Source organism: Mauremys reevesii, linkage group 19 (assembly GCF_016161935.1).
Source record: "Mauremys reevesii isolate NIE-2019 linkage group 19, ASM1616193v1, whole genome shotgun sequence".
NCBI lineage: Eukaryota > Metazoa > Chordata > Testudines > Geoemydidae > Mauremys > Mauremys reevesii.
In genome coordinates this window covers 11,000,207-11,013,815 of record NC_052641.1, presented here as the reverse complement: position 1 = coordinate 11,013,815, position 13,609 = coordinate 11,000,207, and the positions used below count along the sequence as shown (strand labels likewise).

At 50.6% G+C, this 13,609-nt stretch overlaps 1 protein-coding gene across 3 annotated transcripts; it reads right to left on the bottom strand.

The window, feature by feature from the left end:
* Nucleotides 1-3,650: 3,650 nt before the first annotated feature.
* Nucleotides 3,651-11,530, bottom strand: TLR4 (toll like receptor 4). 3 transcript variants are annotated; one of them, XM_039506002.1, is made up of 3 exons: nt 11,333-11,530; nt 9,888-10,054; nt 3,651-6,148 (listed from the first exon to the last, which is right to left on the bottom strand). In XM_039506002.1, exons 1-3 carry the CDS (start codon nt 11,435-11,437, stop codon nt 3,898-3,900), a joined length of 2,523 nt encoding a protein of 840 aa, XP_039361936.1. In that variant the 5' UTR covers nt 11,438-11,530; the 3' UTR covers nt 3,651-3,897. The 3 variants fall into 3 exon arrangements, with proteins under 3 accessions (XP_039361936.1, XP_039361938.1, XP_039361937.1); XM_039506004.1 differs by lacking the exon at nt 11,333-11,530 and adding an exon at nt 6,914-6,986 and having other exon boundaries at nt 9,888-9,915; XM_039506003.1 differs by lacking the exons at nt 9,888-10,054; nt 11,333-11,530 and adding exons at nt 6,914-6,986; nt 8,988-9,057.
* Between the last annotated feature and the right edge of the window lie 2,079 nt (nt 11,531-13,609).

The window sequence follows — 13,609 nt, the reverse complement described above, 5'->3', positions numbered from 1 at the left end:
AGGGACCATCTATCACAAAGATAAGCTTACCCAGGTTGCGAGACAGATCGGATACCCGAGGGACTGTCTCTGATGCCTTGTTCAGACTGTTATAGTGTCCGAGGAGTTTACACTTGATAATTGGGTGGTGAAATGTAAGTATAGAATTCACACCCAATTTGGGGTTTGTGTCCTGCTTCTTAACAGACTGCCCAGAGGGTCGTCCTCATGCTCTGGAGCCACAGCAGGACAGCCTGACAGGTAGGCTTTGCTAAGGCACTCGGAATTCAAAGGATAAATCTGCATGAAGGACCATTCGCCCTGCGCTGCTCCTCCAGCCAGCCAGAGCCAAGGCTGGTCTCAAGGCAATGGGATTCTTATTGTGTAACTTCTCTCCTACAGTCTGGAGATCACAAATATTTCATGATGGCAAGGGCCTGGCTCAAATCGGAGATCTTACTAGAGAAATCACCTTCCCAGTGATGATTAGAGCATAAGAACGGCCATACTGGGTCAGACCAAAGGCCCATCTAGCCCAGTATCCTGTCTTCCAGCAGTGGCCCGTTCCAGGTGCCCCGGGGGAATGAACAGAACAGGGAATCATCAAGTGATCCAACCCTGTCACTCATTCCCAGCTTCTGGCAAACAGACGCTAGGGACACCATCCCTGCCCATCCTGGCTAATAGCCATTGATGAACCTATCCACCATGAATTTATCTTTTTTGAACCCTGTTATAGTCTTGTCCTTCACAACATCCTCTGGCAAAGAGTTCCACAGGTTGACTGTGCGCTGTTGATTGGCACAGCCTGAGCCGGCCTTAGCATTTTGGGGGTCATGCTATTCCCTGGCCCACACACTGCAGGTTGGTTAATGCATTTGCAATGGATCAGCTGGAAACCTTTGCTTGCTGTCAGGAGTCTCTCCAGGGAAGCTCATGTCGCAGCCAGACCGGCTCCCCGACCTAACAGCACTGGTATTCCCCATAAAAGAGACCCTGTGATCCTCCAGAATTGATGTTCACTCCAGCTACTGAGAAGCAGCTACCATACACCTGGGTCTACTGTCTCCTCCGCTCTCTGCCGCACGGGAAATGAATTTGCCACGTTCTCAGAAGCCCAGCACTACTGAAGCCATGTGATACCACAGACAGCAGTCACGTTTCCCGAGAGGGCACAGACAATTTTCCAACTTGCAAAAACAAAACAAAACCAAAAAAGAAATCAAACAACCCCTCAAACTTGTGTGTGACGCTGTCTCGAATGCTCAGAGAGCTCTGGAGAGCTGCAGCCTGTCTCTAGCCCCTGGCCTTTTCTGTCTGCTTACCCCTTCCAGAAGCTTTCACACATGATCCCAGCCAGCAGGACGATCTAACTGGGGTATCCTAGGGCCACATCCGTAGCTGAGTCTGTGTGGGCGATGCCACGTGACTAGAGGAGAGGGGAGTGGCGGTCAACCGGCCTGCCTTTAAATTGTGGATCTGGGAGGTTCTGACAACCACATCCCCAGCAACTATTCTGCCAAACTTGGCTCGATACCCAACAAACACTCACCGTCGAAACAGCACGTCGGTCCGACACCCTTATGATCATTCCCTGGACCACTTGCAGGCTTTCAGAAACCCGCCATTACAATTATAATTGAGAATCTTAGGACACTGTGATTTGTACCTGCAATACATTTACACTGTGAATTGTTTGTAGAAGAGACACAGAGAGAGGGAGAGAGACCTGCAGCTTCAGTGCCGTTCCATTCAGGTGCAGTAACTCCCACGTCATTTGATTTGCCCCCTTTCATTTTCTAATTTAAATTGTAGCTGCTGAAAACCAGACTCATATTTACTTTGTCCTCTGCGCTCTTCTTGAGCCTCGAACTGAGGAGCCTTGAGAAATGCCCTTGTTCGCTGCACCTTGAAATCTCTCCTCTGTGCAGAACCCCTCCTCTGGCTTCCCGGGCCTCCCACCATGGCGAGGAGGCAGGTTTGTTTGACAAGGTGCAGTGCTCCCGGACGGTCGGTCATGCCTGAAGTGAGAGACGCAGCACTCTGGAAATGACTGCAACAGTACTTAGCAAATGCAAAATGGAGACAAACTCCCTGCAGGATGCAAATGCAGCGCGAGTCCAGTTTTATTAGCCTCTTTTGCACACAGTTCCTCTCCTGAAACACAAAGACGCTGTCATTTGTTACCAGGGCCGCCCAGAGGATTCAGGGGCCTGGGGCAAAGCAATTTTGGGGGCCCCTTCCATTAAAAAAAATTGCAATATTATAGAATACTATATTCTCATGGGGGCCCCGTGGGGCCTGGGGCAAATTGCCCCACTGCCCCCCCTCCTCCTCTCCCCCCCGCCAGGCGGCCCTGTTTGCTACAGGCCTAGGCTCTGCTACAGCATTATACTAAACGTCAAAGCCGCTCCCGCTGAACGAAAGGCAAAACTTCCCGAACAAGGATCCGCCCCATATCACTTAACAGTGGAACGTTGCACAGTGATTCCTATAGCGATGTGTCAACAGCCCACTTCATCCCTCCGGCTCCCAAAGCCAAATTCAGAACTGGGCCGAGCAGCGACCTGGATGGCCGAGAGCTCACTTCCTGCCCCAGTCACACCTCCGCTGCCCCAGCATACCAGGGAGGAGAGGGTGTATCAAGACCAGGTAGAGCAGAGCTCTGTTATTTCTGATCTTCCACTGGGGTAAGGCCCGTTACGCCAGCGGTGGAAGTAAGAGCAGGCCCCCTGAGGCCCTTCCTTCTGCTGGGGCCAGGTGGCTTGGACCAGAGAGCTACCGGCAACGCTCTGCAGCTGCCACTCCTGGAGGATCAACGCCAATCCCTCAAAAGAGCATATTTGGCCCCTGCCCATAACACTGCGTGTGGACAGTAGCTCAGGACTGAGTCCCAGGCACGAGCGCCCCCTTAGGACGGCACTACCACCGCGCTGTTGCCTCTCATCCCAAGGCCAGACCAGCTTGGAACGGCTGCAGCCACAGATGGCCGTCGGGCCAGCCTGTCCACGTGGAAGCATCCCAGCTGCACCTGACACCTTGGTTCGCAAGCTCTCCCTCACAGGAGGCTGCTGAACAAAGGGCCTAGAGCAGGGGAGGGCAAACTATGGCCCAGGGTCCCTTCAGATGTTTTAATCCGGCCCTCGAGCTCCTGCCGGCAAGCGGGGTCAGGGGCTTGCTCCACAAGACTCCCAGAAGCAGCGGCACGTCCCCCCTCTGGCTCCTACGCGTAGGGGCAGCCATGGGGCTCCGCACGCTGCCCCTGCCCCAAGTGCTGCCCCCGCAGCTCCCACTGGACAGCAAACGGGGCGAATGGGAGCAGCAGCAGCGGCGCCTGCGGATGAGGCAGCATGCAGAGCTGCCTGGCCGCGCCTCTGCATAGGAGCCAGAGGGAGGACATGCCGCTGCTTCCAGGAGCTGCTTGAAGTAAGTGCTGCCTGGAGCCTGCACCCCAACCCTCTCCCATGCCCCAACCCCTTCCCCAACCCTGATTCCCCTCCCGTCCTCTGAACCCCTCGGTTCCACCCTGCTGCACCCCAGAGCTCACCCCCACACCCGCACCCCTACCCTAGCCAGGAGCCCCTTCCTGCACCCTGAACTCCTCATTTCTGGCACCACCCCAGAACCCACATCCCCCAGCTAGAGCCCTCACCCCCAGCCATACCCCAACCTCCAATTTCGTGAGCATTCGTGGCCCACCACACAATTTCCATACCCAGATGTGGCCCTCGGGCCAAAACATTTGTCCACCCCGGCCTAGAGTTTCGCTGGTTCCCCACTCTCGTACTTCAGGAGAATTAAATTCCTCCAGCTCCAAAGGAAACAACTCCTGGAGACCCAGCTCCTCAACCCCAGTTTTCAGTCAGGGCCAGGCAGGGAGAGCAAGGAACGGGGAAGCACCATCATAGTTTCATCCCATTAGTTTCCCCTCCTTCCTGGTTCTGTTTTGCCATCTAGCAAGGCTGTTCTCAGCTGCCTCCAGAAGAGGTGCCTGCTTATTTCCCTGTCCTTCCACTCGAGGTAGGTGTTCCTCTTCAGGTAGCGGGACAGCCCCAGCTTACGCCTCAGCAGCGCCTTATCCACCTCCTCCAGGACAATCAGGATGATGCCAGCTCTGCCCTCCACGAACTGCCAGGACTGGGCGATCTCAAACTCAAAGCTGCACCACTTGCTCTCCAGGAAGTGGTTGGAGATGACGGAGATGACTTTCCTGCTGCTCAGGAACCCTTCTTGGATGATGTTGGAGGCAACGGGCACCCCCGGTATGAAGTCCCGGTAGTGGAGGCAGAGGTGGAAGGGGGGCACGCCCCTCTCCAAGGTCTCGACCAGTTCATTTCTCACCCACTCAATGTCCTTGCTGGAGTGGATGACAAAGGCGTCGTAGGTGTCGTCCCTGTCCGCGTACCGCCGGCACCCGCTGAGCAGCACCAGCCCGTAGTACAGGCTGAAGTAGTATTTGTAAATGAGGATCAAGAACACAACTCCAGCGAGGGCCGTGCCCCCATAGACGGCCACCAGAACGGCACTGAGTTGGCAGGAGGAGAGGTCAAAGTTCAGCATACTCGCGTTCTTCAGGTGCTCAGGGCTGTTGCAGACCATCAGCTCGGTGCGCTGGAGCAGCTCCCCATGCTCCTTGGCCCACTTCAGGAAACTCAGATGGTTGCAGGAGCAGTCCAACAGGTTGTGAGAGAGGTCCAGGTGGACCAAGCTGCTCAGCAGGTTCTCCAGAGCCTTTTCTTTCAAGACAGTCAGCTGGTTGCTGCTAAAGTCCAGGACAGTGAGGGCCTGGAGAGGCTTGTAGGCCGGGTGGTCAAAGGTCAGCAGCTTGTTGTGGCTGATGTTTAGCTTTTGCAATTTACCAAGGGAAGAAAATGTGCTCAGAGACACCTGTATCAATTTACAGCTGGAAACATCCAGGGTGAGCAGCTGGGTCAGATTCACGAAGCTGTCACCCAGGTTGTTGTCCTTAAAGGAGTTGCCGGCCATCTTGAGCACTTGCAGGGACTCTAAGCCACAGAACCCATACTGGGACTCGACATGAGTGTTGGTGTAGGAAATATCAAGGTAGATGAGTTTCCCAAGGGAGAGGAAGACAGGGATGGTGCCAAGACCATCCAGCTTCGAGTGCTGAAAGTCCAGAGATACCAGCTCATTGAAAGGCAAGCCTCCGGACAGGCTGATTATGGAGTTGAAGCTCAAGTTCAAGTGCTTCAAGTTTGGAGTCCCATCCAGGTAAAAGGAGCAGCATTTAATGAAGCTGAGCCGGTTCTCACTCAGATCCAGGACCTCCAGGTTAGGCAGATCCACAAATTTCTGCCGGAAGCCAGTGAGGTATTTGCTCTTGGTGATCCGAAGCACTCTCAGTTCTTTGAAGAAGGACAGCTTCAGGGCAGGCACCTCACTAAACTTGCAGGTCTTGCATTCCAGCTGGTGTATTCTGGAGGCAGTCGGGACCGCTGACACCTGGTTGAGGTAGATATCCACCAGCCGAATAATGGAGGTGTTGACCAGGCAGTCGAAGAGAGTGTCTGTGCAATTATAAAACCTCTGGAAGGAAATGAACACAAACTCCTGCAGCTGAACCTGACACAGTCCATCCAGGAGCCCATTACTAAAGTCCTCCACTCTCGCAATGTTTCTGAACTCTCCAAGCACTAGTCTGTTGACCTGTAAGCCAGCAAGGCCTTGGATGCAAGCCTTCATAACACTGGTGTTCTCAAAACAAGCCCTCAGAGACAGCTCATGAAGATGAATCCCCTCAAAGGAGCCCAGCTGAATATATTTTATATCATTGATAGACAGCACTAATGATAGGTTGAGCCCCTTCTCTCCTTGCAAAACATCCAGGTCTCCTATGGAGATAGATGAGATCTTGTTCGATTTAAGGCTCAGGAACTGGAGAAAAGTCAGGTTGGAGAAATATTTGGGGAGCTTCAAAGAGTCTACATTGTTCTTGGCCACATTCAGCTCCTGCAGAGTATGTAAGTGTCCAATGGGCAGGTCAGCTAGTGAGGATATGTTGTCTTCCACAGCTACCAGCTTCTGCAGGGATGTCAAACTATAGAAGGCTTTTGGTCCCAGGCGCCAGAGGGGATTTGCAGTCAGAATCAAGGTGAGCAAGTTATGAAGATCCTCAAAAGCATAGTCTTCAATTGTCTGGATGTGACACCTGCTATGCAAGAAAAGAGAACAATATACATGAAGCATTATCACTTCCGTCACCCACAGGCACATGCGCATGGGTACTGTGTTACTGCACTGGGCGCAGACGCCGTGTCATTATGCCAGGTGCAGGTGGGTATGGAGCATTACCAAGCTAGGCAGCTTTGCAGTAGGGTGACCAGACATCTGATAAAGTCGGGATCGTCCTGATATTTAGGCATTTGTCCCATGTCCCGACCGATGTTTGGGCGGGACGCAATTTGTCTCGATATTTCGCGTTACTCTATTTTTTCTTTTTTTGTGCTCCACCTCCCGCACTCCCCCGCCCCCCGCTTTATTTTTTTTGCTCCGCCAGCAACCCCCTCATGTGTCCCGATATTTTCTTCCTCTAATCTGGTCACCCTACTTTGCAGACACAACATTATCAAACCCGGGGCAATCTTATCATACCAGATCTATGTGTGAACACAGCATTATCGCCAGAGATGCAGACCTGCCCAACCAGGCAAAAAGAAATCAGCTTAGCGGAAAGGAAATGAATGCTGACATACAGAAGACGTCTCTCACATCTCTTCTGCCCTGCCTAAATCTGGAATTAAATTTGAAAGCAAGGGATTTTCAGCGCTGTCTACAGTGAGGCAGAGTGCAGGCTTCCTTTACCGCCTCTCAGTCCTAATCAAAAGCCCCCATTGACATTCCAGGGTTTCGTCACCACCAAAAGGTCTTAAAACAGAGGCTGAGCTTTTACAGGGCCCCCAGGAGATCTGGGTACCTCATTCCATTTCATTTTCATGGGAATTGGACTCAATTTCCGCAGGCAGCTCTGACAGTCTCAGCCTTCGTTTCTGGAATGAAAGGAAATCTTAAACTCAGCAGACTGCTGCAGAGTTACCAACAATCCATGGGAAGACCCTAAATCTACATCATGGTGCATAATGTAGTGTGTGACTGAATCTGCTTGGGGCAGTCTGCAGGATTTGAACCCAGAACCTTCAGTGCTAAAAGCATGAGCCTCTATTGCTTAAACTAACAGACTAAAATCACCACAGCTGGCAACAGTAGCAGACTCATAAACCTCTTATGTGATTCAGGCATGAAATGTGGAAAATAACCCACATACTCCTAGTATGGGTAACATGCTAACCTCCCCTAGGGAAACTCATCCTGAATGTCTACGGTCTAGTGGGGTTCAAACCCCATGTTGGATACCCATTCTATAATAATAATACTATCTTGCTCTCCTATGGTATTTTACATCCATAGATCTATCTCAAAGCACTTTACAAAGAAGGACAGTATCATTATCTCCATTTTACAGATGGGGAAACTGAGGCACGAAGTGGTGATGTGACTTGCCTTTGGTCTCCCAGCAGGCCAGTGGCAAAGCTGGAAATAGAACCCTGGTCTCCTGAGTCCTAGTCTAATGCTCCGTCCACTAGGCAACACTGCCTCCATCACCAAATCTCCTATATGACCCATACACTCTATAACCAATCCCACTTGGTTCAGCAGCCGGGTTTAAGCGTGGGAGCTTCAGCACCATACACATGAACCTCTACCACTTGGCCTAAGGGATTTAGGTCTGGACTGAGCAGTCCATCCCTATTCAGCAAAGGTAAGCACAGGCTTAAGTGCTTTGCTGGATAGGGGTGTACTTAGGCATGTGCTAAAAAAAAATTTGCTGAATTGGAGCTTTAGCCCTTCAGTTCCAGCAGCAGAGGCTTATAAGGAGTCGGGTGCACGTATTTTAGTCCGAGGTGAAATCTGAGCTCCGATTGCTAGTCTAAAGGAAACTGCCCCTAGAACAACTTAGAACACAGCTTCAGCTCCTAGCATCCGGAGAGGAAGGAGAGGACGACTGCTCCTCCAGGCAATGAGAGTTAGTGAGGGATCAGCGTGTAGGGATACAGGGGTCTACCCCGAACCTCAAAACCTTCATCCTGCGGCTCCGTCTACACTTACAATGCTCCCGCGCTCCATGTAGACACTCACTACACAATGGGAGGGGTTCTCCTGTCGCTGTAGTTCATGCACCTCACCGGGTGGCAGTAGCTATGGACTCATCTACATTATAAATTAGATTGACCCAGCTACGTCACTCACGGGTGTGAAACATCCACTCCCTGAGCGCCGCAGTTCAGCTGACCTCAGAAAGCAGTGGGTCGACGGAAGAATTCTCCCGTTGACATAGCTACCACCTCTTGGGGAAGTGGATTAATTATGCTGACAGGAGAACCCCTTCCACTGACACAGACGGTGTCTACACTTGAACCGCTGCAATGACACTTCTGTGCCGCAGGAGAGCTCAAGAGGAGACAAGCCCTGGGCTGATGGAAGGATTTTTCCGTTGACCTAGCGCTGTCCACCCCGGGGGTCAGCTGGGATTTATGTTTCGCAGAGGGGTGGATTTTCCACTCCGCTGAGAGACGTAGCAATGCCCAGGTAAGTTATCAGCAGAGATCGGCCCTGAAACTGCTCATTGGGCTGGAGGGAGACGGGCACAGGGGCGCTGGAACAATTTTTTGTAGTGGGGGTGCTGAGAGCCATTGAACCAAACGGCAAACCCTGTATGTAATGGAAACCACTTCAAGCCAGGGGGTGTAGCGGCACGCCCCAGCACCCCTAGTTCCAGCCCCTATGGACCCAGTGACAGATTTCTCTTATGCCCAGAGCGGAATTCATCCCAGAGCAGATATCCCTCATGCGAGGGCAAAGGCACCACTTGAAACTACAGCTCAGATCCCCTGTGAGCCTCTACTGGGTGGAGAGTCTGAAATGGGCCATCGCAGCTGGAGAGAATTCCCTCATCAGAAGAGATGTGCCAGTAAGCACATGGTCTTAATTACCGTGCAAGCGCTGTGAGGTGGGGAGCTTTCCTTCTGACGTGTCTGTAGAGTGCCGCAGGTACCCACGCCTCTATGTAAATAATAGTCGTCATTATTATTAATAGAATTCACCACTCCCATTGAATCTATAAAGCGCAGTTCAGCTCTGTAGGAGTGGTGTCCCTGAGGCTCCACATTTACTGTCTCTAGGTGATCTCCAGGTGAAATGTGCCCTATTTGCCACTAAAAAGATGCCTATTTCTTCACTTGCAGTCCACAAAACGCCACGTGAAACTCACACTCTATCTTGTGCATCGTCACCCAGAATGCAGGCTGTGTAAGACAAATACAGGCTTCACTTACTCCTGTGACACCCCATCGCCTCCAGATTATGTCCTCAACGACACCCGTGCAACTGCTTTACTGCCCCTGTGCTGTCAAAACAAGGGGTCGCTGATTGGAACTCAGGAAACAGCTCTGCTGCTGATGCACAGGAAGGAATGGACTCCGGCCCATCGTCTCTTAGTGGAGTTGTCTCTGACAGACTAACAGAAGTAGTAAAGCAGAACACACCCAGGGAGCAGATCCTTTTAGTAAGAAGCTGCTACCTTCTGCATAGTCAACTCTTCAGAGCTTCTGCCTAGGCATCCCCCAGAAATGAACACAAGTGAAATGAAATGCAGGAGCTGCACCTTAAAACAGCGTCATTGTGATAGCACTGGGCATGAGCCTAAATTATGGTGCAGGATTAGACCCCTTTTTAGCCAGAACCGCCCTTTGAGCCACACAGACACAAGAGCAAAAATAACAGTGACTGTCTCTATGTCAGTGCATTGGCGAGTCTGAAACAGGATCGATCACTGTGACGCAAAAGCCCTGTCTGCATCCAGTAGGACAACACCCATGGGAAAGGTTCCATACCTAGTGAGGTCCAGAAACCTCAGTGCAGGGACTGCTGAGAAATAATTTGAGGTCAGTGACTCCAGCGGGTTGAAACTCAGATCCAAGTTCTGGGTGGAAGGTGGGATTTCAGCTGGAACTCCAGAGAGGTTCAACGCCATGCATCTGTAAGTTATGTTGGTGATCTCCTGCAATATTCACAGAGCCAATCCACAGATCAACATCTAGATTCCACAAAGTGCCAGAAAGTTAAGCCATCAGAAAACTATAGCTTGCAGGCTAAATATCTCTGTAACAGACAGATCCTCCGGGCCGCACTGAGCAACAGGAAGCAACATCATGTACAGTCCAAGCATCTGCATCTATTCTTGTGATAGCATTTCTGCTTCCCAAACCAGTAACCAAGATAATTGCAAGTGTAATCGGGTGCAAGTCCTCTGGGATTGTGCCTATTTATATCAGAGGCGAATCTGGACCTAAGCTTTTAAAGACCAGATTCTTTGTGGCACTGGGTAATACACCAGGGAACAGATATACTCTCAGACAGTAGTAATCCAAAAATCAGCATTAAACTTAATTCTTAAAGAACATTTAATGTATTTCTTATAGAGCTCGTTTATTTATAAAGGTGACATCTGGAAACAACCAACTCAGCAACACGTTGCTGACCAGTGGCTGCAAAAACAATTCTGCAACATATTACAGTAATAACCTAAAATATCACAGCTTGCAGTAGTAACACTACAGGGTCTGAGGTCTGGTCTACACTACAGAGTTAGGTTGACCCAAGACAGCTTACATCAACCTAACTATGGAAGTGTTCACCCTTCAATTTCACTCCCACCAACACACCTGCACTGCTACGCCGACTTTATAACTCCACGTCTGCGAGCAGCGTAGAATCAAGGTTGATGTAGTTGGGTCGACACAGCGTCAGTGTAGACACCGTGTTGCTTATGTCGACTGTTACTGGCTTTCAGCAGTCATCCCACAATGCCCCACGCTGACTGTACAATCGATTCAAGTGCTCCTGGAGAGGACTCGCACCGCTGACACAGGGAACAAAGGGCAAACACGCACGAGCAATGTAATTACTGCGGTAGCTGTATGCTGACATAAGTTAGGTCGACTTAATTTTATAGCGTAGGCATGGCCTGAGTCTATTGCTGTAGGAGAATGGGATCCATTGGCTTCTCCTGGGGTTAATAACTGCCCCTTAGCAATACCAAGCACATGGAAACAAAGCTATAATAGGTCAAAGCTACTTTTTCTGGTGCTGGGAGTTGGTTTAGACCAGGATTTCCATGGTGGCGTAAGCTTTCTGCAAAGCTGCAGAATACCGCTGGCAAAAGACAATACACCCCACAGGAAGATGAGCACCCAGCACATCAGAGACACAAATTTGAACAGGCTGGGGAAAGCTGCTCTTGAGAAAAAAAAGATTTGGTTATTTAGAGATCACGTACCTCCACACAGGGGTTGAGGCTGCTTGCCATTAGCTGCGACAGGAAAAGCGTGGCCAGATACTGCACAAAACAGGTTGGAATGGAGAGAGCTTCTCTCCCGAACATCTTCAGGAGGTGACCATCCGGTGGAAAGAACCAAAAGTGACAATGAAAGACTCTAGCAGGACTCTCACCCCACCATCAGTGCCCAGAACCTGTTCCCAGCAGCAAAGGAAGGAGGGGGAAGTGAAACTGAAAACAAGTCAGCTCCAAGACGTGCTCTGAGAACAACACTCTTCCGTTCCGTTGCTTTTAAAGAAGAGGAAGTTACAGGAACTCATGACCTCAGGGGCAAGAAGCCCAGAGGCGCCTGGGTCCCGTCAGAGCAATCATTTGATGTCTCCGCTTAACACAGAGTAAAAGGGAACCCACCCCTTTGGAACTCTAGGTGCATCCAGTGCTGGCACGGGGTTGGCCCTCACAACCTCTGCCTGCCCGTCGCACCATACAGACTGGGTGGGGGGGCGTTATACCGGCCATACACAATGCTCCCAACTCAAGCAGAGCAGAGGTCTGCCAGAAATGAGTATGATGGTGCCAGACATGTATAAGGAGCAAAACATGCTGGGTAGGGTGGGAAGTGACCCAGTCGTAAGGGGACTGCTGGTGTGGATTTGCACAAAAGAGCTTTCACCTGCCTGGGATGGTCCTTAGGGCACAAAGCATTGGGCTCATCCTTTGTTAAACACTGCTGCTTGTTCAGAGGTATCTACAGCTGTTGGCCAAATTGAGGGCTCTTCATCTCATGCTTTCTGCGCCAAGGATGTTAGAGGTCTTTCCTCCTTCTTCCATTCCCCCAATCCTGGACAGCCCTACAGATGTGATTTGTACCAGGATAAAGCAGCTCTGGCCATGCCAGCATTAAGACACTGTGCCTTCTCGGATGCTGATTCTTGGGAAGAATCAAAAGTCAGGCCTGGCAGTGCTGGGTTCAGACCATTTCCTCCTATCCTGATAAACATATACCCTGTCCGAGGACTCCACTGACAGATTTCAAAGCACTTTGTAAATATTAACTAAAGGTTTTTCTACCCGGGGACATCCAGAAACATTAATCCAAATTATCTAAAGGTGTGAATTTGAAGTGAATTAGTTAAACCGCATTCAACCCCATTAAAAAATTGAACTAAACAAAATTAAGGCCATGTTAATTCTGAATGAGGTTGTTCACACAGGGGTTTAATGCGGTTTAACTAATCCACTTCAGATTCACCGTTTACGTTAATTTCTTGGAGGCCCCCATGTAGATGAGCCAAAATGGCCACAAGCCCCCCTGTGAAAGAGAGAAATTTTATTGTTCCCACGTTTGCTGAAGGCTTGTCTACACTCAAATGCTACACAACGGCTGTACTGGCATGGATAGAGTGTCTGAGCCCCCAAGACACAGCTTAGCCCAGCAAAAGGAATTATTTTGCCAGCACAGTTAAACTATTCCCCCAAACGACATAAACTATGCCACAGGAGGTCTCATTCCATGGTCACCAGGACGTTTGCCGGTATAGCTATCACAGTTGGGTATGTGTGATTTTTTTTCCCCCACACTCTTGGCTGACACAGCTGAGCTGCCAAAACTTTGGAGTTTAGACCAAAGGGGGGAGGGAAAGCTCAGTGGTTTGAGCATTGGCCTGCTAAACCCAGGGTTGTGAGTTCAATCCTTGAGGGGGCCATTTAGGGATCTGGGGCAAAAATCTGTCTGGAGATTGGTCCTGCTTTGAGCAGGGGGTTGGACTAGATACCTCCTGAGGTCCCTTCCAACCCTGATATTCTATGATCAAGCCTCAGAGGTTACTCAGAACATCAGTGGCAGAGCTAGGAACAGGAGTCCTCACTGAGCACTGCATCTGCTAACCACTCGCCCACGCTCTTCCAGATCCTGCCTTGTCTCTCAGTGGCTGCACTGGTAAGGCCTTTTCCTCCTTGAGGACACTTATCACCTCACCTGTCCTTAGGGTCTGAGAAGAGAATGAACAATCCTCCTACCTGGAGGCCAAACGACACAGCGCTCCTTGTGACAGGAGCAGTGCAGCAACACATCCCTTTGAGATCGTTTAGTCGTGTGTTTCAGGGTGTTCCTTCAAACAGAACCATCACACTGCCCTTTAATTGTATTATCCCAGAATGCCAGGGGATGGCTCATGCACAGGTCCTTATTGTTATTAATCACGTTTATGCCTAAGGACCAACCGAGCACAGGACCCCGCCGTGTTAGGCATTGTGCCACATAGCAGGCTGGGCCAG